The sequence below is a fragment of the Gorilla gorilla genome, chromosome 2 (assembly GCF_029281585.2).
Source record: "Gorilla gorilla gorilla isolate KB3781 chromosome 2, NHGRI_mGorGor1-v2.1_pri, whole genome shotgun sequence".
Classification (NCBI taxonomy): Eukaryota; Metazoa; Chordata; class Mammalia; order Primates; family Hominidae; genus Gorilla; species Gorilla gorilla.
In genome coordinates, this window is record NC_086017.1 from 152,596,317 (window position 1) to 152,618,014 (window position 21,698).

General features: G+C 45.2%; 1 protein-coding gene across 40 annotated transcripts in view; it reads left to right on the plus strand.

Moving 5' to 3' along the window:
- The window catches only part of ZBTB38 (zinc finger and BTB domain containing 38), an 80,428-nt gene that overhangs the window by 41,129 nt on the left and 17,601 nt on the right, over window positions 1–21,698 (plus strand). For 5 of the 40 annotated variants that reach the window (XM_055383081.2, XM_063704261.1, XM_055383090.2 and 2 more), the window contains one exon: window positions 18,111–18,298. The exons of 33 other annotated variants lie outside the window; for them this stretch is intronic. Coding sequence is in view for 1 of the 7 variants with exons in the window: in XM_004037760.5 (XP_004037808.1) it covers window positions 16,631–16,633 (3 nt within the window). In the remaining 6 variants the exon portion in view is untranslated. Of the gene's footprint in view, window positions 1–16,554; window positions 16,634–18,110; window positions 18,299–19,903; window positions 20,642–21,698 lie in introns of those variants that run through there. 2 more of the 40 variants (XR_010132945.1, XM_004037760.5) reach the window with 2 other exon arrangements.

Below are 21,698 nucleotides of genomic sequence, written 5' to 3' on the forward strand. Positions count from 1 at the left end.
AATGGGGCAGAGATAATGTGCAAACTTGAATTTGTTCAGCAAATATTTACTTAGTATCAACTACGTGCCAGGTAGGAGATCAGGACCCCACCCTCATGGAGCCTCCCTATACCCCTAACCTATCCTTATCTACTGTCTCTGCTGCTGCTGCAACCCTTTCTTTTAGAGTAAAACACCAATGGAGTTCCACACTGATCAGATCAATCAATTTGTGTCTTGCTATAGCTGTCACTGTCACTGTGCTGGGCTAAATGTTCCTAGAGCCTATACCAGTTGAAAGTTTAAAACTGCTCCTTGGGGGATTGCCCAGAGGGCTAAGTAAATGTTTGTTGATTACCCTCTGAGGCCCTGAGGAACTCTACAGGGGGCTAGGAAAATTGCCCAGAGCCCCTGCAGGGCTGGGTTGGGGTGAGAAGAAAGACATTCGTGAGAATCCAGAGGGGAGGCCTAGGAATTGTTCCCAGCATGACTTTGCTTGTTTGGTTTTCTCACCTATAACCAAAGGAGGTTTTGCTCAATGATGGCTGTTTCCTTCCGGCTCTAAGGTGTAGTACTTTATTTTCTTTTGAGCAGAAAAGCAGAGGTGCTGGGACAAGCAGGGGCAGGGACTCAGTCTGAGGTCTCCCAGGGGTCTCAATGTAGTAGCTCCCTCCTGTCCTCATAGATATGCCGATATTAGCCAGACTTTGGGTTCTGCCTTTAACCCTCTACACTTGAGGAAAGTGCATGAATTTAAGGGTGGGAGATTGTCCACTTTTGAGGGAATGAAGACTCTTACAGAAGGATTGGGACAGGCTGGTAATCATGGTTTTCAAATTTAATGCTTACAAGGAACCTGGGAAATAAACTAGCCCGACCTCTTTGCATTCCAGATAAGAAGAGTCCAGAGAAGTCTTAGGACTTACTCAAGGCCACATCATTAGTGGCAAAGTGGGAACAGAACCCACTGTCCTAGGCCCAGTCTGCCAGAAAAAGGCAGGTTATCAGAAGAGCAGGAGATGGCAGTCAGCAGCAAAGCTTAAAGAAGGACTGGCATTGTCCCATGAGAGCAAGCTGACCATGACATCTGCTGGGCTTCCAGCAGACACACGCAGTAGGACACCGTGATGCAAAGCTTCCGGTCCAGTTGGAGCCCTTGGGTTTTTGCCAATTAAGATAGTCAAGCAAATTTATTTTTGACCTGGGAGAGACAGAAGGCTGTTTTCCATCTTACAAAAGCATTTCTCCTCTCTTATGTAAATGAAAATTCCTAAGCTGTATTATAACTTAATATTGAAAGAAATTAAAACATTTACGCAGGGAGAGAGGAAGACCCAGCTTGCACACCCCTATTTTTCTGGCCACTACTGTGAGTGTTCATACCGGGATGCATTTTCATGAAAAATCCATGGCTGTTTAAGTCCTGGAAGGGTATCCTGGGATTATTTCAGCAACCCATGAAGGCAGGCTTTGTGCAAGGTGAGACAGATATGAGCTGTCACTTCCTGCTTTGTGAGTTGGATATTGTTTCTAGGCCCTGTTTTATTTATGTTATTTTTCCTGTTCATGTGTTAGAACAACTGACTGTTTGTAGAGCTGATTACAATCAGGTAATAAGACCACCAATTCAGTCCAAACAAAGATGAATTTATTATCTTGCCAGGCAAGGGAGACCCGCATATTCAGATCAGTCTCCCCATACTTTTATGCATTTTCATGTAAGAATGGAGATTTCCGATTAGTTTTAATAGCACAGTGATTGGCTCCTAGACACCTAAATGAGGATTTCCTTTTTGAAAAACCTACTCAGCATTCTGATCTGTCCCTGCTTAAACCTATTTAGTCTGGTCTTATAGTCCCTGACTTGAGCCCAAAGAGCAAGGTTTCTCAAGGTCTCTGTGCAGGTCTTTGATGCTCTTTCGTGGAAGAGATTTACAGTGGTTAGAGCCATAACCGGTGCCTGTGGCTGAACCATGCCTTCTGTAGTGTGTTCAGCCCTTCCCTTGAATTAATGCAAGTTCCACCTTTGCTTTAATGGGAGGGGACAAAAGGACCACTTTGAGGAAGCGGAGGCAAGAAGATAGTCTGCAAAAGCCACGACGTGGCACTGAAATGAAGCCCTGTGTAGGGTTTTACTCAGACGTTAGAGAACTGGCTGCCCCTGAGTGCTGTGCTAACTAGGGAAAGAAAAAAAACCCTGACCTTTAAAATTTTTCCTGTGAAGGTCTAGCAATTCTGGAGTGTCTTCAGCGACTACACAGTGTAAAGCAACTTTTTGCACAGAAGCACCGTAAATTACCTAAATGGAAATTTGCTTCTAAGTGAAGTTCTTACCCTGTCTGTTGGATATTTAGTATTGTCAATATTTGTTTTTGTTTTTGACATTTTCAGGAAACCAAGAGCTTTTTGTCACATTTGAACAATCTCTTTTAAGAGTTTCTTTTCTATTTATAATGCATTTCTGATAAGAAGATTTGTGCCTTTCTCTATTTTAGAAAATACTTTTTGAGGTCTTTTGTTTTTCCTTTTATGAAGTTTAGATAGTTGTCTTAACCTCCAATCCTAGCAACTCCCTTACATTAAAAATGACCTATTTTTTTTTTTTCCCCATGAGGTTCCTTTGCTCAGAGAGAATAAGGAAAGTTCTGGTAATTAGTCATTGTGGTATTCTGTAAACAAGTACTTTGGAAGCTATGATTTATGTTACTGGTCGGGAAGAAAAAAAAATGGTTTTGTATATCTCTAGACGATTACCCTTGTGAAAGGCAAGTGCCTCGTATTCCCAAAAGGTCTCTTGGGTGCCCTGTTTGTTGTGTTAAGGTCTCTCAAAGCCAGTGGCCATTTTCTGCGAGCTGAATCCCTGTGTGAAACTCCTCCCACTGTGAGGTCTACGAGCATTTGTTTTCTAAAATGAAAGCACAGGCAGAAACTCAAGCTATTCTACAGAACAGTCTGTTCTTTTGATTTTTTTTTTTAGATCAGTATATTTAAAGCATAATTTTTCTAAACAACATATTGCGAGTGTTTACCTGCAGTGGTTTGGAGTTTGTTTGGGGAGTTTTAATTATTTTTTAATGTAGACAACTTATTTGCCAACATCATTGCTCCTTCTGCTCAGATAATTCTACCCTAAACCAGGTGAATAGGGGAACTCTGTAGGCACCTGACTACTGCCAGAAACTTTCCTTCTGTTTCTATTACCTTTCTTTTGGGGTGAAATTGGCAACAGCTGACTGGAATTTAGCTCCCTTAATATTCTTTCTCCCTCCCACAATTTTTTCCACTCGGTTTTTTTTTTTATCTGAACCATTGTTCATCCATTTGAAACACTGGCCAGAGTTTTTGTCGCTTTTCCATAGTAGGAAAGCCTTTGTGCCTCTCTTTGTACCTCAGACCTACTGGTGGGCTTGCCTGACAGCTCTGCCAAGCGCCTGCGTCTCCTGAGCCTATGAAGAGGCGACTTTCACAATCCTGTGCTGCCTTCGAGCTCTGTGCTGCCAGGCCTGGCCTCCCTCCAGAGGTCGTAGTGTTGCCAGCAGTGGCTTCAAACTGGAAACATGGGAGGAGGAATTGTGGGAAATGGGGAAGAAGAAAATGTTTGTGCAGGGAAAGTGTGTACGTGGACTTAAATAAATATCTGAGGGCCCAGGCCCATACAGATGATCTCTGTACGCTGGTATTTTGCGCCTGGAGCCAGGTGTCTGTTGACAGTGGGGAGGAGGTGGGGAAGACCCGGCCGGCCGAGAGCCTCAGCCACCTTCCTGCAGGAGGTCCTCACACCCCAGACGGTCAGAATGCTCCCCAGACTGAGGAATCAGCCGCACATCCCCCTGATGTCTCTAAAGCTGAAATCTGCTTCCTGGGTTTAGCCACCATTTTCATTGAGCAGTTCTGAGGATTCCTTGAGGGTACTTGTGATCTTGGTGGAGATGCTTCATGGTGTTGACCCTATTGTTTTGAATACCTGACAGCTGGCTGGTCCAGGCCCTATTTCTATGATCTGTTTTTTGGAACTGTTGTATCTGTGTGACACAGTGATGGAGCATGATGTCAACTCCCACATACTGTAACCCAGGAAGGAGCATGATGTCAGCTCAGGATACCGGAACCGATAAAAACTCAGTGAGTGTTGCTTCCCCCGTTACACACCTGCTCATGATGACTTGTGGGATGCTTGTTTTAAAGGAGAGCTGAGTGCCTCTGATAGAAAATCTGATTTCATGAAATGCTTATTAGGAGTTAAATACCCCTTTTTCTTGAAGCTTGAACAGACTTTATCATTAATGTGACTGACTGGAGCAAAGTGAAGGGTTTGATACCTGCCACTCTGTCTCTGAAGATTTACGTAGAGAAATTTTCCCCATAGGAATGGACAAACTAAAGGGATCCTTAAGAAGTAGTATGTCACCCAAATATATTCTGTGGTAAGGCTTCTCAACACCTGTCCTTCATTAGGACGGAGCATCCTGAGAGTTTTGAAAACTTGAATACTGACATCTCATCATTTGAATTTTAGAAGGACAATGACTCACGGTACAGAGATTAAAATTTCACAGGCAGAACAAAACCTACACGTGATTTATACTTACATTTTTATAGACTAAGATCTAAAACTCACATACATACAGGAACAGGAAGGTAATATGAACGTCAAATGTGGGCTTGGTATAAGAAGGTAAGCAAGTGGTTAGATTGTGGCAAACTGGAGGTTTGAAACTTTTTCACACAGATCGGGGCCTGATGAGAGCGTCTGCAGGCTGAATGGAGCCTGTGGACTGCTTCTTGCATGCCAGTTGCTCGCCATTTGACTCAGTCCGCTGATCCGAATTCCCTCAGTGGCAACCTGCCCAGTCTTCTCCTGCAGAGCGTTGGGCTTGAAGCTGTCTAAGGCCCAGCCCAGGGAAAAGTAAAGGCCATTGAGCCTTCTCCATGTCACCACAAATAAGTCAGCCACTTCAGATATAACTATGTCCATTTCATACAGGCAAAGTAATTATGTCAGTGGGGTCAGTAGCAGAGCATAGTATTTGTGTCCAGGGACATCTGGAAGGCATCAGACAGAGCAGCCCTGACTAAGTTGCCCAGTGCTCAGTGTACTGATCCCAGGGTGAGACAGGAAGAACATCAGAGGAAGCCCCTCTGTGTCCAGGCATGTCCGTCTTAAGGCAGCCAAATGGAACCAAGCCTGCAGAGGCTAACCTGGATGGCATCAGGTGATGGATGACAGCAAGGGACAGCAGATACGTCCTGGTGTACTTGGTCTTTGGTATGTTTGGTCCAAGGATGTTTTCTGAAATATCAAACAGTGACTCCTTAACTAGGCCTAGACTGGGACAATCTGAGGATTGTCCTCTCTCCCTCTGTTGACACTTTATTGACCTTCCACACACCCTGGAATTTACAGTGCTTTCCCTCTTTTCTGCATATCTTTTAACCCTGCCCTTTCTTTCTCGGTGCTGAGTCATAATGTCTTTGACGCACATAGCACAGGGCCTGGGATGTAAAAGGTGCTCAGTCAGTGTTAGCTTTTCTTGTTTCTGGCATCATCATCATCATCTTCTCCATTCTAGCTATTATTTCACCAGAGGTCAGGGAACTTGGTTTCCCTACACTCCATTTAAACCACATCTTCAGGGGTACCTCAGCCATCTCCACCCTGACATAGATGAAGATGGACCAGACATACAAGACCCTTTTCTGGAATCTGTCCTGTTTACGTCACCCATTTTCATTGTAGGAGTTGGGCTTTTATTAGAAATACAAGTTTCTGCCATTATAAATGAAGTTGTAGGGCTTATGCTGTGTGGGCTGGACTCTAGGGGGGCCAGGGTGGAATCATTCTAGAAACTTGTTCCAGGATGACTTGACCAAAGAAAAGCCATCAGATGCTGTTGCAGTGGAGTCCTGACATTTGCTACCCCCAGTGTGGTCCTCAGACTGGCAGCGTGGACATCCTCTGGGAGTCCGTTAGAAATACAGAGCCTCGAGCCCTACCCCAGACCCACTGTGTCAGAAAATGCACTTAACAAGATCCTCAGCTGACTTACACACATTGACATTTGAGGAGTGATGCTCTAGGCACTCTGGCGAAGCACAGAGACAGACTGACATAGAGATTGGCCTATGTAAGATTGTGGACTTGCTGACTGGGAGGTGCATTGGATGCTTTGGTCTTAGGTGGTGGGGTTGAGGGTTGTACCTTTTAAGCCCTGCTGTAGAAATGTATGATGGGGTGATTGACCACATTAAGAATCTGATTCTGAAGACTCTTGTTGTCCCCTGGTTGTGACTTTAATCTTATAGTGCCTCATTCCTTTCCACCATCTCCAGCCCCCACTGACCTTCTGGCCTTGGAAACCCTGTTGCCAAGCAGGGAAGGTCCTATTTTAGGGGACAGAAAACCTTTGTGTATCAGGGAACTGACATAAATAATTATAATGTAGGATTTTAATGGTAGAACGTGTATCAGTATAAAAATGAGGGGTGGTCTGCTCTCAGTGAATTTTTATGGGACCCTTGTAGGTGGTGAAAAGGGAGGTGTAGCTGAACTTCTTTAATGTTCATGGCTGAGGGCATTGCCTGCTCCTAAGAAAACAATGGGAAAGACAGAAATAATTAATCCCATGCTGCCATGGTGACCTGTCTGGACTGGAAACTACTAGGGTGGTGAGAAAAGGGCTGCAGAATCTTAGAGAGGAAATTCCAGCTTCATATTACATTAATCTAGTTTAAAAATGAATTAAAAGCCTTTTCAGCCCTTCCAAGTTCTTGCCTACATTTTGAGGGCAGCATGGCCTGGCTTTTTGTGAATTTATGGTTGTTGTGATTTTTTTCCATTCCGTGGAGTACTCTCAGGTGGTCCTTTGCCCTGGACTCACAGTGGCCTGGGGTCCCTTGAGCAGAACACAACTTGGGAGTACAGCTGGATATCTTAGGAGTCTCTGAGCTGGCTCGCTCTCCCTTCCTCTCCTTCCTCTTCCTACCACTGTCAGGAAGCTTAGCATGGAGTTCTGGATCCCAGCTCCCTCTCACATTCATTCATGTGAGCTACTGCCATGGTGTCAGTAATGGGTTGAATGGCTGCACCCCAAAAGATGTGTCCATGTCCCAGAACCCGTGAGTGTGACCTAATTTGGGAAAAGGGTCTTCGCAGATGTAATTAAGGATTCTGAGATGAGAGGTGGACTCTAAAGCCAATGACAAGTGTCCTTATAAGAGACACACAGCAGAGACACTTGTAGAAAGGAGAAGGCCATGTGCAGATGAAGGCAGAGGATGAGGGTTATGCAGCCACAGGCCAAGGAGAGACTGGAGCCACCAGAAACTAGAAGGGGCAAGGAAGGATTCTCCCCCTGCAGCCCTCACAGAGAGGACGGCCCTGCTGACTCCTTGATTTTGGACATCTGGCTTCCAGAATTGTGAGATAATGAATTTCTGTTGTTTTAAGTCACCAAGTTTGAGGTAATTTGTTACAGCGGCCCCAGGAAACAAGTACAGTGTCCAAACCTAGCCTTGATCCAGCAGCACAAGGGAGCTTGTTAGCAATGAGATTCTGGGGCCTTACCAGATTCAGTCAGTCTGGAGTGGCATGAAGAAATGAAATCGCAGTAAGGGTCTGCAGGTGGTTCTGATGCACCAGCATCCATTGTTCATGCTCCCCTTTTAGCCCTATTTTCTTTTCATCCAGTTTACTTCAACTTGGGCAAAATGCATGCTCATGTTTGCAACCACCTCCCATATGTCATTGCACTGCACATCTGAATCTTCACCCCAGCTCCCTTTCAGAACTGAAGTCCATTTTGGATGTCTGTTGATTGAGGGAGCCACCTGCATTTTCCTCAGGCTTCTCAGAGGGAGCACAGACTTCACAACCTTCATTATCCACCTCCCAAACCAGCTCTTTGATCTGGGCTCCTGACCTGTTAGTAGCACATCTAAACGCAGTAGAACTGGCACGTCAATCATTCTTGCTCCACTGCCTTTCCCCTAACTTCCAGTTAGTCGATTCTTCATCCAAATAGCTTTCAAATTTTTCCCCTCTCTTTCATCCCCACCTGTCTCTTTGCCTTCTTTCAGACTTTCTCCAGACATCCTTCTAGCCAAACTGCTTTCAGAGTGACCTGTCTGCAAATTTGTCAAATCATTCCCATATTAAATCTTTTAAATGACTTGCCATTGCTCAAGTTGTACACAGAGAGCTTATTTTAAAAGCCTAGGCTGAGCGCAGTGGCTCACACCTGTAATCCCAGCACTTTGGGAGGCTAAGCAGGCTTGATCACGAGGTCAAGAGATGGAGACCACCCTGACCAACCTGGTGAAACCCCATCTCTACTAAAAATACAAAAATTAGCTGGCGTAGTGGTGCATGCCTGTAGTCTCAGCTACTCGGGAGGCTGAGGCAGGAGAATCATTTGAATCCAGGAGGCAGAGGTTGCAGTGAGCCGAGATCGCGCCATTGCACTCCGGCCTGGTGGCAGCGAGACTCATCTCAAAAAAATAAATAAATTAAAAATAAAAAGCCCAATACTCAGGCCCCACCCAGGACTAAACAAATCAGAATCTTGAATTGGGGCCTGAGTATTGGTGTTTTCTCAAGTTTCCAAAGGCGATTTCAGTATGTAGTTAGGGGGTTAGAACTATGGGACTAGAGGATAAGGCCCAAACTCATCCAATATTGGAAACTTCTCATGACCAGGCCCCACCAGGGTTCCTCCCCATCTCCCAGCGCAGCCCTGCACATGCCTGTGGGGCAGCCATCCCACCTGTTTGCCCCTCCCCAAGTGTGTCATTCTATTTCATACCTTCTTGCCTTTGCTTAGACCTCTGCCTACAAAAGAATGCCTTTTTCCCTCTTGGATTCCAAGGAAATTCTCCCTATCCTTCAAGAGCGAGCCCCACCTCCCTTGCACTGACTCCTGTTCCCCAGTTTAAGGCTGCTTCCTCCAGAGCCCTGGATGCCCCATCAGTGAAGCACTCTCATCATCATAGGAGCTGTCTGCACGTCTCTCTCCTCCATTGGAGAGTGGGCTCCAGGAGGTTGCTGAATGAGGGAAGAAATAAAAGATTCAAAAAGGCCAAGGAGAGGAAATCATTCTGTTTCTTAGAATTATTGTACTGATACTGCATTATACCTCATCAGATACTTGTTAAGAAAACAAAACTCTGCTTGATTTTAGTGAAAGCATTGAAAATGTGTTAGTAGTAGTAATATGGCATACCATTAATTGAATATTTGCTAGCTAGGGTCTCTATATTCACTGCCTTCTTCAGCTATCACAATAATCTTCTCAGGTGTTATTCTCATTTTAAAGAACAAATTAAACAAAATACTGTGTGATCAAGTAAATGCAAGATGGTAGAAAATACAAAGTAGAATATTTACGTGATCACCTGGTCAGCAGTGTGTTAATGGCATGCTATAGGCTGATCAGGAAAAACTGGTTTTGTTGGTAAAGATAGCTAACCATATTGTATTAGTCTGTCTTCACACTGCTGTAAAGAGCTACATGAGACTGGGTAATTTATGAAGAAGAGAGGTTTAATTGACTCACAGTTTTGCAGGCTTAATGGGAAGCATGACAGGGAGGCCTCAGGAAACTTAATCATGGCAGAAGGTAAAGGGGAAGCAGGCATCTTCTTCACATGGCGGCAGGAGAGAGAGAGCAAAGGGGGAAGTGCCACATACTTTTAAACCATCACATCTTGTAAAAACTCACTGTTCAGGAGTATAGCAAGGAGGAGATCCGCCCCCATGATCCAGTCACCTCCCACCAGGCCCCTCCTCCAGTTCAACATGAGATTTGGGCAGGGACACAAACTCAAACCATATCACATATGTAGTTTTTTTGAGTAGCAGATACATGTATGACACTGAATTTGGCATAAAATAAGCACGACTGTTAAGCATACCAACCAAAAGATGAGATGGTGGTTTATATTTGCTAATGTTTAGAATCACACAAATCTAGTCTTCCATTTAAGTACGTTAGAAGTTAGTTTGAAGCTCACAGTCACAAGATCAGGACTGAAAACCCGACTTTTCCAGTGACATGTGATGTGGTGCTGGGACTTTGTCTTCATTTTTCTGAGCCTTGGTGTCCCATCTTTGAAATGGAAATACAATTTCCCAGCCTGCAGTAGCATCGTAAGAAGGAAAGTAAGGAGGGGTGTATGAAAGAGATTTGTAGGCCAGGTGCAGTGGCTCACACCTGTAATCCCAGCACTTTGGGAGGCCGAGGCACGCAGATCATCTGAGGTCGGGAGTTTGAGACCAGCCTGACCAATGTGGAGAAACCCCATCTCTACTAAAAATACAAAATTAGCAAGGCATGTTGGCGCATGCCTATAATCCCAGCTACTCAGGAAGGCTGAGGCAGGAGAATCGCTTGAACCCAGGAGGCGGAGGTTGCAGTGAGCCAAGATTATGCCATTGCACTCCAGCATGGGCGACAAGAGCACAACTCCGTCTCAAAAAAAAGTGATTTGCAAATGGTACAAGGCTACACAGGAATGAGGCTGGGTGTTTTTGTCTTTGTTCTGTGTTTGGGTTGAGAAGGTTGGTCTTTGGGAGGGGTCAGGATGAGGAAGGTGGTGTTCTGCTGGGTAAGCGGATATGGGCACTGAAACAATCGCAGGCTGCCTGAATTCCAGGCAGGGTGGGGCACGAGGATGCTGGGATGTGAGCCTGAGAAAAACAATTGGAATGAGCTACTTAGGGAGAATGAGGGAATAGAGAAGAACAGTTGAAAATTAGAGTCTTGCTGTGGTTTTGAAACAGTGAAGCTGAGAGAATGTAATTGGTTGGAGTTTTGCACTGGGTCACCTGTAACCAAAGACCAGCCCAGAGACCACAGATCAGTTCCAGGGAGCTTGATATCTTGATCTTTTATTCTTAGGTTATTCCCAACAATTCTGCTCCCAGGAGCTCTGAAACTTTCTGGATCTGAGTTCAAGAGCTTACTTGCCTTGTGGCCTCAGTACCTTGATTCCAAACATATTGATGGATTAAGCTGTTCAGAACTGCTTCCTACAGGGTCACATCCTAATGATGTGTGCTCAGTTTCCTTCTTTAAAGATGAAGCCAAGGCTTTCTCTTTTTTTATTCTAATAGATTTTAAAATATTTTCTAAGTATAACAGTACTGATCTCAAAATATGATTTTTGGGGAAGAAGAATGATCCCTTTCTGCGCTCTGTGGAGGTGAGCTAGAATAGTCATGTCTTTTTATCCCAGTCGTCACCGTCCTGAACTTACTGAAAGCTTCTAGAGCAAGAATCAGTTGAGCATGTTTAAGTGATCAGTAGATGTATTTTAAGATAGAATTGATGTTCTAAAATACCTCAACAGGCAGAGAAAGGATGGATAAAACAAACACAATTAAGTTTAACCAGAATAAATAAGGGAAATTTTGAGTTTCAGTTAAAAAAAAAATCCAGTCCTGGAGGTTTGGAAGCCATAGGAGAGGAATAAAACAAGGGAAGAAAGGAGAAGTTCAGGCAAAAAAAAAAAAAAAAAAAAAGTCTGTATATTATAAATAAAATCAATTATTGAGCACTTACTACTTGCTATGTACTTGCTGAGTGCTCATATGCTCTCAATCCTCCCAGAACTCCATGATATGTATAGTAGTCACTCCATTTTATAGATGAGGAAACTGAGGCTTACAGTGAGGTCAACCACTTTAATAAGTGGGGTCCTAGCATCTGCCATTTGAGGAGTATGGCATAATAAGCCATGTGGAACCAGGAGTCTAGAAACTTCTCTTTTTTTTTTTTTTCTTTTCTGTTTTTAAGTAAGACTGGGTCTTGCTATGTTGGCCAGGTTGGTCTTGAACTCTTGGCCTTAAGCAGTCTTCCCGCCTCAGCCTCCCAAAGTGCTAGGATTACAGGTGTGAGCTACCACACCCACTGAGGAGTCTAGAAACTTCTTTTGGTCACACTATGAGATCTTAGGCTTTTCTGTAGAGTTTTTTGGGTTTTTTTGTTTTGTTTTGTTTTTGTTGTTATAAGGGAGTAGCTGAAGAAATTGGAGATGTATAGCCCAGGAAAGGGTAAACATTCAAAGGGCTGTCGTATGGCAAAGGCTACAGTTGAGGGCCCCTCAGTTGCTCCCTCCCTGGTGGGGACTTCTCTAACAAGGAGATTCACACACTGGCTGGAGCCGTCCTCAGCCCCTCACCCCACTCCCCATCTGAAGAATCTCTAAAATCCATTCGTGGCAAATAAGAATGAGTCAGAGTGCATGTTCCACTAAGCATCATGCCCTCTGTGCTTTTTGTTATCTAAAACATCCCAAGCTCTGGTCATAGTGAAGTGATGCTTACTCATCTGCCCATTTTGAGAAAGGTCTTGGGGCTGGATGACTGGCTACCTGGGACCCAGGAGCATTTCCTTGGGTGGTCTCAGCACCATCTTGTGGACACAGCACTGTGAACTGGGGATGGGCTATGGTCATCAAATCTAAAGGAACCCCAAAACACAACCCTGAGGAAGCTGCTGCTGGGGAAGGGCTCTGGCCAAGGAATCCTGTTTTTAAGAGGCTCTGCCTGCCCTCAGAGCTAGGAACTGCCTTGGGGCATTCACTTTTATGACTCTGCCTCCTTATTAAGCCCATGACACCTGAAAGAGCAGAATGGGTAGGCTCAGCAATGCAGAAAGAGCCAGGCCTTTCCAGGAGTATGCTGCAGTACTGGGCTACCGTTCACTCAGGGGGACAGCAGAGGCCTCCTGGGTAGGGGGAGCCCCATGCCCCTTTCTCTCTGGCCTTTCTCCTCCTGCATCCTGCCCCACCTCTCGGGCCAGGACACCCCTGTACCCTGCCTCCTCTCCTTGCCTGGCACTCATTGCCTCTCAGAGCATAAGTCACCTTACTGTGTTTAAAAGGCCCCTCGCCACCAAGGCGAGGATGGACCAGGATGAAGCTGTGAAGGGAACAGAGTGCTCCTATGCTGAAATTCTTTGGTCTTCTTAGCCCAGTCTCCTAATGCTCTGGTGAAGCTGAGTGCCCTGATGTTTCTATGTGTGAAGAAACTGAATAATCATCTAATTCAGGGTAAAGTGATGCTCGGAGGGCAGATTTGCTCAATCTCTTTACTTGGACGGGAAGGGGCAACATTTAGGCCTATAGAAGCCACTCAAGGGGTAGAAGCTCCCCTCTGGTTGTTTGAACCCCTAACCTCTTCTCTGTTTATTCTTCACAGTGGGGCTGTGTGGGTGCCTTATCCTTAGTGGGCATGCAGGGCTCCCCAAAACAATATAGTCACTTAATTTTGTGTCTGTTAACACACAGTTATTGACTGTATTTATCACAATATTGCATCGTGATGCATGTATCTATTCTTTCAAAGTATTATAAAAATACTTTTTTATATAATACTTTGAAAGTATCAAAAAATAGGTTTTTTTCACTGTACCAAAAATATTAACATATTCTCCCGAAGCCTTAATATATGAACTCTTACTGTATTACCTATAATCCCCTATTTTGTTAAAAATTTGGTTTTGCATGTGCCTTCCACAAGCACTTTTTCCCTGGATTCCCTTCTTTTGGGGTCAGCCTGGCCTGAGCCCCTCGGCTCCTGACGATACGGCCTGCAGAGCTGATCTTGCCAGGACTTAGAGGAAGCTCTTAAAGCCTGAATCTCTCCAGGCCACTCAACTCTCCACTTCAGCACTAGGGAAATCTCCACTTACAAACTGACCCAGCTTCCAATACCTTTCAACTGTCGAGCATTTAATGGGTTGCTAGTATCATAATGAGATTGACTGGAGAAAAAAAGCTGTAGTTATAGGTTTTTGTTTGTTTGTTTTCTGGAATTTTCATGGAAGATTATGAGAGTGAAAAGCAATAGAATGAGATACTACATTTTATCTGTATTATCTCATTTAATCCTTATAAGAATGAGGTCACACTGCTGTGTCCACTTTATAGTTTTTTTAAAAGCCAGGTCTAGAGATGCTAATTAACTTGTACATGTGCATACAGCCAGCAAGTTAGCGGAACTGTAATTTAAACCCAGGAGTGGGTAAGCAGTGCTCTACCTCTGAAGACAAAGATAACTCACTATACGGGAAGAAAAAGGATGCCCCACAGAAGAGGAAAGGAAAGCTTGGAACTATCAACTACATCTGACAGTTCCCAGTAATTTAATCAAGGACTTCAAGGGAAGCTTGAACCAAAATCTAAAATAAAGCACAATAAACATGCCAAATCCCAAAGTGAACCCAAATTTTTAATTATTTTTTACTGAACAAAATACAAACTAATGAATCCATTAAACTGAGACTTAAATAAAAAAGATTCTAAAATCAAAAGCCCAAAACACCAAAATATTATCTAAAATAAATTGTAACCAAACTGATATGTTATTAAAAAATCCCCTTTGCATCCAGAGAAAGGAGCAGATGTGATTTGTCAAGTCTGTAAACAGATCGGAGAGGTTATAAGGCCCAGTGCAGGAGAGGCTTCTTTAGGAAGGTGAAAGAATGTCACTATCCAAAACAGACAATACACAGATAAAACCCTAGCTTTGTTTTTATTCATCAATTTATACCCAAATTTGAGTGACCTTCTGATTTAAGAGGATAAGTCCACATAATGGAAATTTATTGATGATCTAAGTATTTATCTTAAACACCTTCCTTTCTACCAAGCTTTTTACTGGAACAGGTAATAAACATTGAACTTGAAAGACTTTTTATTTAAATAGTTACTGCCAGCTTGGTGTGGTGGCTCACACCTGTAATCCCAGCACTTTGGGAGGCCAAAGCCAGAGGATCACTTACGCCCAGGAGTTCAAGACCAGTCTAGGCAACATGGCAAGACCCTGTCTCTACAAAGAAATAAAAAAATTAGCTGGGCATGTTAGCGGGCACCTGTGATCCTAACTACTCAGGATCTGAGATGGGAGGATCACTTGAGCCCAGGAGTTCCAGGCCGCAGTGAGCAATGATCAAGCTACTGCACTCCAGCCTGGGTGGCAGAGTGAGATCCTGTCAGTAAGAAAAATAAAAATAAAAAATAATAATTCCTTTTTCCATTTGCTTAGAAGAGATGCTAACAGTGCAACTAAAGAAAGAAAATTATTTAAATGATAGTTATAATTAAATGCCTGTGTGTGTGTGTGCGTGTGTGTGTGTGTGTGTGTGTGTGTGTGTGGTGGCCAAAGCTCAGGTGTAACTGCTCTCTGCATTAAGAAAGAATAATTAGTTAATGAGCCCCTATGGGGTATCAAGCACTGTGAGGGGGTCTGGGGAACTCTGGACACACAGTGAAATAGGATATTTGTCCCTGCCGTTGAGGAATTTCACATTCCCTCATTTGGGGCCTGGGGCCAAGGCTTAGCTAATACTTGCTCCTGCTGACATTTTTGACTAATAATTAATTGGTAATAGTAATAATAATAATAGCTAATGTTTATGAAGCTTGATTTTTATGCCAGATACTATACCAAGCACTTTAAAGGTACCACTTAGTCCTCATGTTAACCCGAGTATCTTCTATTATTAGCTCCCATTTTGCAGAGGAAGAAACTGAAGTGCAAGGAGTTTTTAAAATTTGCACAAGGTCACAGCCAGAGCGTGACAGAGGCAGGTCCCCCAGATACCAAAGTTCAGACTTTTAGCCACTGTACCAGACTGGACATGGTGTGCCTTATCCTAAAGTATCTATCGTAGAGCCCTGTTTTAAGAATGGAATAACATGGAAAGAGTAACAGTGCTTTGGGAGTCTCTCAGTTCTTTCAGTTCAGCAACTTTAGTCTCCCCACAATTCCTTTTCTATGCCCCCATCATATGGTAGCCCTACGTATACATTCAATATTATCTTGAAATGGGAGTGGATAAAAATCAAAATCAAAATAAGTCATATTCATAAGTGCCATATATTACTTTGAAGTTCACATTTTTTAAGACAATGAATTAAAAGTAGAATTTATGGAAAATACTGAATTTCCCTTAAATGTTCACCCCGGGGCCACCTGGTGGTCCCATATAGCATCTTTGTACATAGTGAGAAATGGCCTTCTTCTGGCAGGCACTGCAGCCCTGCACCGAGGGACATGCCCAGCCAAGCAGAGCCTGGGCTGCCTCTCAGCCTACCACAGGGCATAGCCTGTACCCCACACGTGGCAGCCCTGCTCCAGGCCGGTTACATTTTGCCAGATGTAAACTGGTCAGTAGGCTAGTGTGATGCCCTATGAGCCTTCAATAGTTTGGTCGCTAAATGAAACCAAGAAAAACATGGACAAGCTAAGTTCTTTATGTTTTGGTGCTCCTGCACCTGAAATGGAAAGTGTGGTTTTGAGTCATGCTGCCTGGGTTTGAATCCCAGCTCTGCCACCAATAGCTAAACAATCTTGGCTGAGTTCCACAGCCTCTCTAAACCTCACTTTTCTCATTTGTAGAATGAGAAAGATTGCTGTGAGGCCTAAATGGAATGATATAAATGCAGTGTGTAGAACGGTGCAGAGCACACAGCACATATATGCTTGTTAGGTGTTGGGACACAGCTTGGATGACATATGTAGGTGACTTCCTCCTGTCAAATGATGTCACAATGGGGACATTGTTGCATTTGTTAGGAGTATGGGCATGTCACTTTAAAGCAGTTCTCAGACAGGCTGCCGAGAGGGGCTCCAGCATAAGCAGGAGACATGGTAAGCTGTTCCTTCATAGTGTAGTCAGAAGTCACAGGCCAGGTCGTGCGGACTATATATCTTGGTAATTTTCAGCAGGATGCAAAAGCACACCTGCCCAGACCCTGTCTCCCAAACCCTGGCTCAGTGTCAGTGATATCATTGATCTCAAATTCTTTTTGTGGTTCCACAGGTGAGTCTGATATGCATAGTTCTGCTGAGAACAACCGTTATAAGTACACACGACTGTGCCTTTTCCATCTACTATTCGTTGCCTGATGGGGGGCAAGTGCTGGGATGCAGAGCATCTACAGTTTCATGACCCAGCAGCAGGCCACAGACCCAGCACCGTCTCCAGATTAGCTCCTTATGAGAGGAGGAGAGGAGGCTGGGGGAGGGAGCAGACGCCAGAAGGAAGCGACCGGTGAATGCAGGGTGGAAAGCTGCCAGAGTGTGGGAAGGGAAGATGTCACGTGGAAGCTAAGTCCTTTACAAACACCCAGCACCAAGGCCTCACACGACACTGCCATGTTGCCACCTTTACAACCTTTTTAGTATTAAACTTTAAAGAATTTGTTGCCAATTCAGCCCAGGTACTCAAGACAAAGGCCAAATTCCTGGACTTTGAACAAAGCATGTCGGTAGTGCTTGAAAGATTGCTCTTTTTCTTCCTTTTGGCCAAAATGGTGATAGTAAGCAGTTTTTCAGTGTTCCAGAGCTGTGGTTCAGTGTTTTAACTTGTTTGGGCTGTAATAGCTTTGTGGGCAGCGGATAGCTCTGTTTTATCTTATGCAGCTCAGCTTTAGGCCAGCAATGTTGATTTGTGTGTGGGGTGGGTTCTTTTTCCTTTTTCATATCAGAACAACCTTCTTGGCTTTTTTTTTTTTTATGACCACCCATTAGCATAGGTGGGAAATAGCAGGGCAGTTCAGGTTGACCTGACACTGGGTCTGGAAAGCTCGGTAACAGTGCCAGGTATGATAGGCTCTATAAAGCTTAGTTTTGGGTGCTTTCTGTTTTTCATTCATTCAGTAAAGGTTTATTAACAATTATTATGTGGCAGTTGCAGGGCTGAGTGCTAGGAAAACTGGTCAACAGTCTCAGCCCTCATATAATTTTTACTCTGTAGTAAAGGCACAGACTTGTCAAGTAACTTTTAATTACAATCATAATAAGTACTATGAAGGAAAAGTATGCTAAAAAATATATAACAGAGGCACCAGATGGGAGGAGAGAAGTGGGTGGTGGATGGAGGTGAGGGTGGGCTGCTGCCCAGGCTAGAAGGACATTCCAGGCTGCAGAAGCAGCATGCGCAAACGCCCTGGGCTGGGAAGGCCCCAGGCACACTCAAGGAACAGAAGGGTGGCTAGTGTGGGTTAGAATGGCAGGAAAGGAGGTCAGATCACAGGGGACCTTAGAAGCCTTGGTAAAGCAGCTGAGATTTGGATTCAGGGTGTTGACAAGCCCTGCTGACCAGTCTCCACTCTGTATTGGCCAGGAGATTCTTTCCTCCATCATGGAGGAGGCTCACACCAGAAGCCAGCGCTGCCCTTGGAGACTCTCTTCCCCCAGTGCTCCCCTGAAGCTTCACACTCACCAGTCTCATGCTGCACCCTGACCGGCAGGTCCCTAGCATGAGCCCCATAATCCCTGGGGACTGCATTATCACAGACCAGTAATAAGAAGGTAAACCTACATACTTGTGGTGGGGGAGGGGAGGCAAATGAAAACCCATCTTCCTGAGGCATTTACTTTAGATTAGCAAATCCTGGCTGTGCCAGTGTTTTCTGGGCTGTGGGGCAGACACAGATTGATTACATGTCAGGCGGCACCTGGAAAATGCCTACTGGACAGCTGTTGTACACCTGGCTAGCCATGAAGGATCCCAGGCCCAAGGCCCACCACCCAGCAATGCTCAGATCATCCTGGCAACTGCCACCCCGGATCAAGGGGCTGCATGCCTTAACTGCCATCCTCGGCTGCCCTGCTTGGAGACCTCTCTGGCACATTCCTTGTTCTCTCTGTGATTTCTTGGCATATGACTCAGGCTGGTTGCCCCCAACTGCCCAACCTCTTGAATCCCATTCTGGGTCTTTTCCAGCTGCCAGCTTCTTCCATGGGGATCTTGTATAACAAGCCTGCAGTTTGGACTCACTGCTGGGCCCTTTTGTGCCATATAGAACAAGTCACCTGCTCTGACTTAATTACTGCTGTATGTGTGCACATTCATGTGAGGCAAGTCACTTCTCCAGGCTCAGTTACCACATCTGTACTATGAGCATGTTAATAATACTAGCTTCCATATTGAGCACTAACTGTTAATTCATTGAATCCTGTGAGTACATACTAGTATTTGCATTTTTTTTTTTTAGACGGAGTTTTGCTCTGTTCTCACCCAGGCTGGAGTACAGTGGCACAATCTCAGCTCACTGCAACCTCCACCTCTGGGGTTCAAGTGATTCTCCTGCCTCAGCCTCCCGAGTAGCTGGGATTACAGGCGCCTGCTAATATTTTGTATTTTTAGTAGAGACGGGGTTTCACCATGTTGGTCAGGCTTGTCTCAAACTCCTGACCTCAGATGATCCTCCTGCCTCGGCCTCCCAAAGTGCTGGGATTACAGGCGTGAGCCAAGGCGCCCGGCCAGTATTTCCATTTTTTATGTGCCGGCCTCCACAGGATTGTGGAGGTGATTAAATTAATTAATATGCAAAGTGCTTTGCAATTTGAAATGTATCTGATAAAAGCAATTTTATTCAATATTGGGGAATTCAGACAGATGAAAATTGTAATTGGCAATATTTATGGTGACCATCCTCATGTAATGTTGATTTATAAACATATATCTTTTTATAGTATAGATTGTTCATTTTGTAAATGAATACTGAGGGCCTGCTCTGTGTCAGGCACTGTTCCAGGTGCTTAAGATATGTCAGTGAAGAAAATCAAAGATTAGTACTCTTATGGGGCTTACATTTTTGCAAGCAGACAGACAATAAGTAAGTCCATTTTGTATGTAGTGTATTGGAATGTTGAGTGCCGTGGAAAAGTCAAAAAGCAGAGCAGGGCAAGGGGGATCGTGAGTGCAGGGGAAGGCAGCAGGTTGCCTTTTGGGGGATCGTGAGTGCAGGGGATGGCGGCAGGTTGCCTTTTGGGGGATTGTGAGTGCAGGGAACGGTGGCAGCTTGCTTTTTGGGGGATCGTGAGTGCAGGAGACAGCAGCAGGTTGCTTTTTTTAGTCAGGGTGAGCCTGGTTTGTGTTTCAAATGCATGGTCATGTCACTTACTCGCCAGACATTTACTGCGTGCTCCCGCCATGTGCTGCGGCCTGGAGATACAGCAGTGAACAGTGAGCAGCCTAGAGAAGCAGCTCCTCCTGGAGCTTACTTTCTGGCGGGCAGAGTGGACAGTAAACAAGCAGGCAACGACAGGTGATAATTGCAGGTTGAGGTAAGCAGTATGAAGAAATAAACAAGGTGATGTGAGGGCAAACCAAAGGGGCAGCAGATAGAGAGATGGGGTGGCCCCTCCGAGGAGACATTTGAGCTGGGCCTGAAGCACGAGTCTGAGCCAGCCATGGGCAATGCCGGAACTGTGTGCATCAAAGGCCACAGGGCCAGAAGAGACCGGGCAGGTAGAGTCAGCCCAGGGAGCCTGTGTGCCTGAGCAAAGGCAGCGCAAGGAGTGCAGTGGGAGGGAACGAGTGAGTCTGGAGAGTGGACAGCACAGGGCCTCGCTGGGCACTGGGAAGGGTCTGATTTTATCCCAAGAAGGGGAAGTCCACTGAAGGGCTTTGAGCAGGGCTTGATTTGATCTCATTTGTGGGTTTGTTTTTTCGTTTTTTGTTGTGTTTTGTTTTGTTTTTTTGAGACAGAGTTTCGCTCTTGTCACCCAGGCTGGAGTGCAATGGCGTGATCTTGGCTCACTGCAACCTCTGCCTCCTGGGTTCAAGTGATTCTCCTGCCTCAGCCTCCCGTGTAGCTGGGATTACAGGCATGCGCTACCACACCCGGCTAATTTTTTTTGTACTTAGTAGAGACGGGGTTTTGCCATGTTGGTCAGGGTGGCCTCAAACTCCTGACCTCAGGTGATCCACCTGCCTCAGCCTCCCAGAGTGCTGGGATTACAGGCATGAGCCACCATGCCCGGCCTCATTTGCAGTTTTTAAAGATCACCCTACATACTGGATGAAGGATAAGCCGCATGAGCAGTTCTCTCCATAGCCACCAACTAGGCAGATGCAGTCAGTTCTCAAGCTAATTCCAGCTGACATTTCTTGAACCCCCTGCCAGGTGCCATGGACCGCACTTGGTGCTTTTCAGGCGCATCATCTCATTCACTCTTCACTGCCCAGTTTCTGATTTATCCAGGAAGTACCAATGTAAGCTGTGATTCACTGTCTTGCAGGAGAACCCAGAAACCCAGGGTGCAGAGGGGCAGGGAGTGGGGAGCGGCAGTGCAGTGGGGGAGGCGGATTTAGATTTAACACCAGAGCAGCAGCTGGTGCCTCGTCCATTTTAGGACAACTCATTCTTGTGATTAGCTGGAGGTTCACTCTTGTTCAGAAGCCAGAATGTAAACGGCTCTTCCCTGTGCCGTCCCCCAGAGGTAGCAATCAACTGAGAGGTACAGAGCCACCTTCCATTCAATCAGCCAGCCCTTTGGGTTCACAAGGAAATGATGGTTGGCTTTTGAAACCAATTCTTGATAAGCTCACCCCTAAAATGAAAATTTTCAGGGAACAGGAACCCTGTCCTGGGGAACTCTGGGACACATCATTCCCCGCAGCATTCAGATTAAAAATACCTTCTATTAATACATTTTGGGGCCAGGCACGGTGGCTCACACCTGTAATCCCAACACTTTGGGAGGCCGAGGCAGGAGGATCATCTGAGGTCAGGAGCTTGAGACCAGCCTGACCAACATGGTGAAACCCCGTCTCTACTAAAAATACAAAAATTAGCCGGGCGTGGTGGCAGGTGCCTGTAATCCCAGCTACTCGGGAGGCTGAGGCAGGAGAATCGCTTGAACCCAGGATGTGGAGATTGCAGTGAGCCGAGATTGTGCCATTGCACTCCAGCCTGGGGGA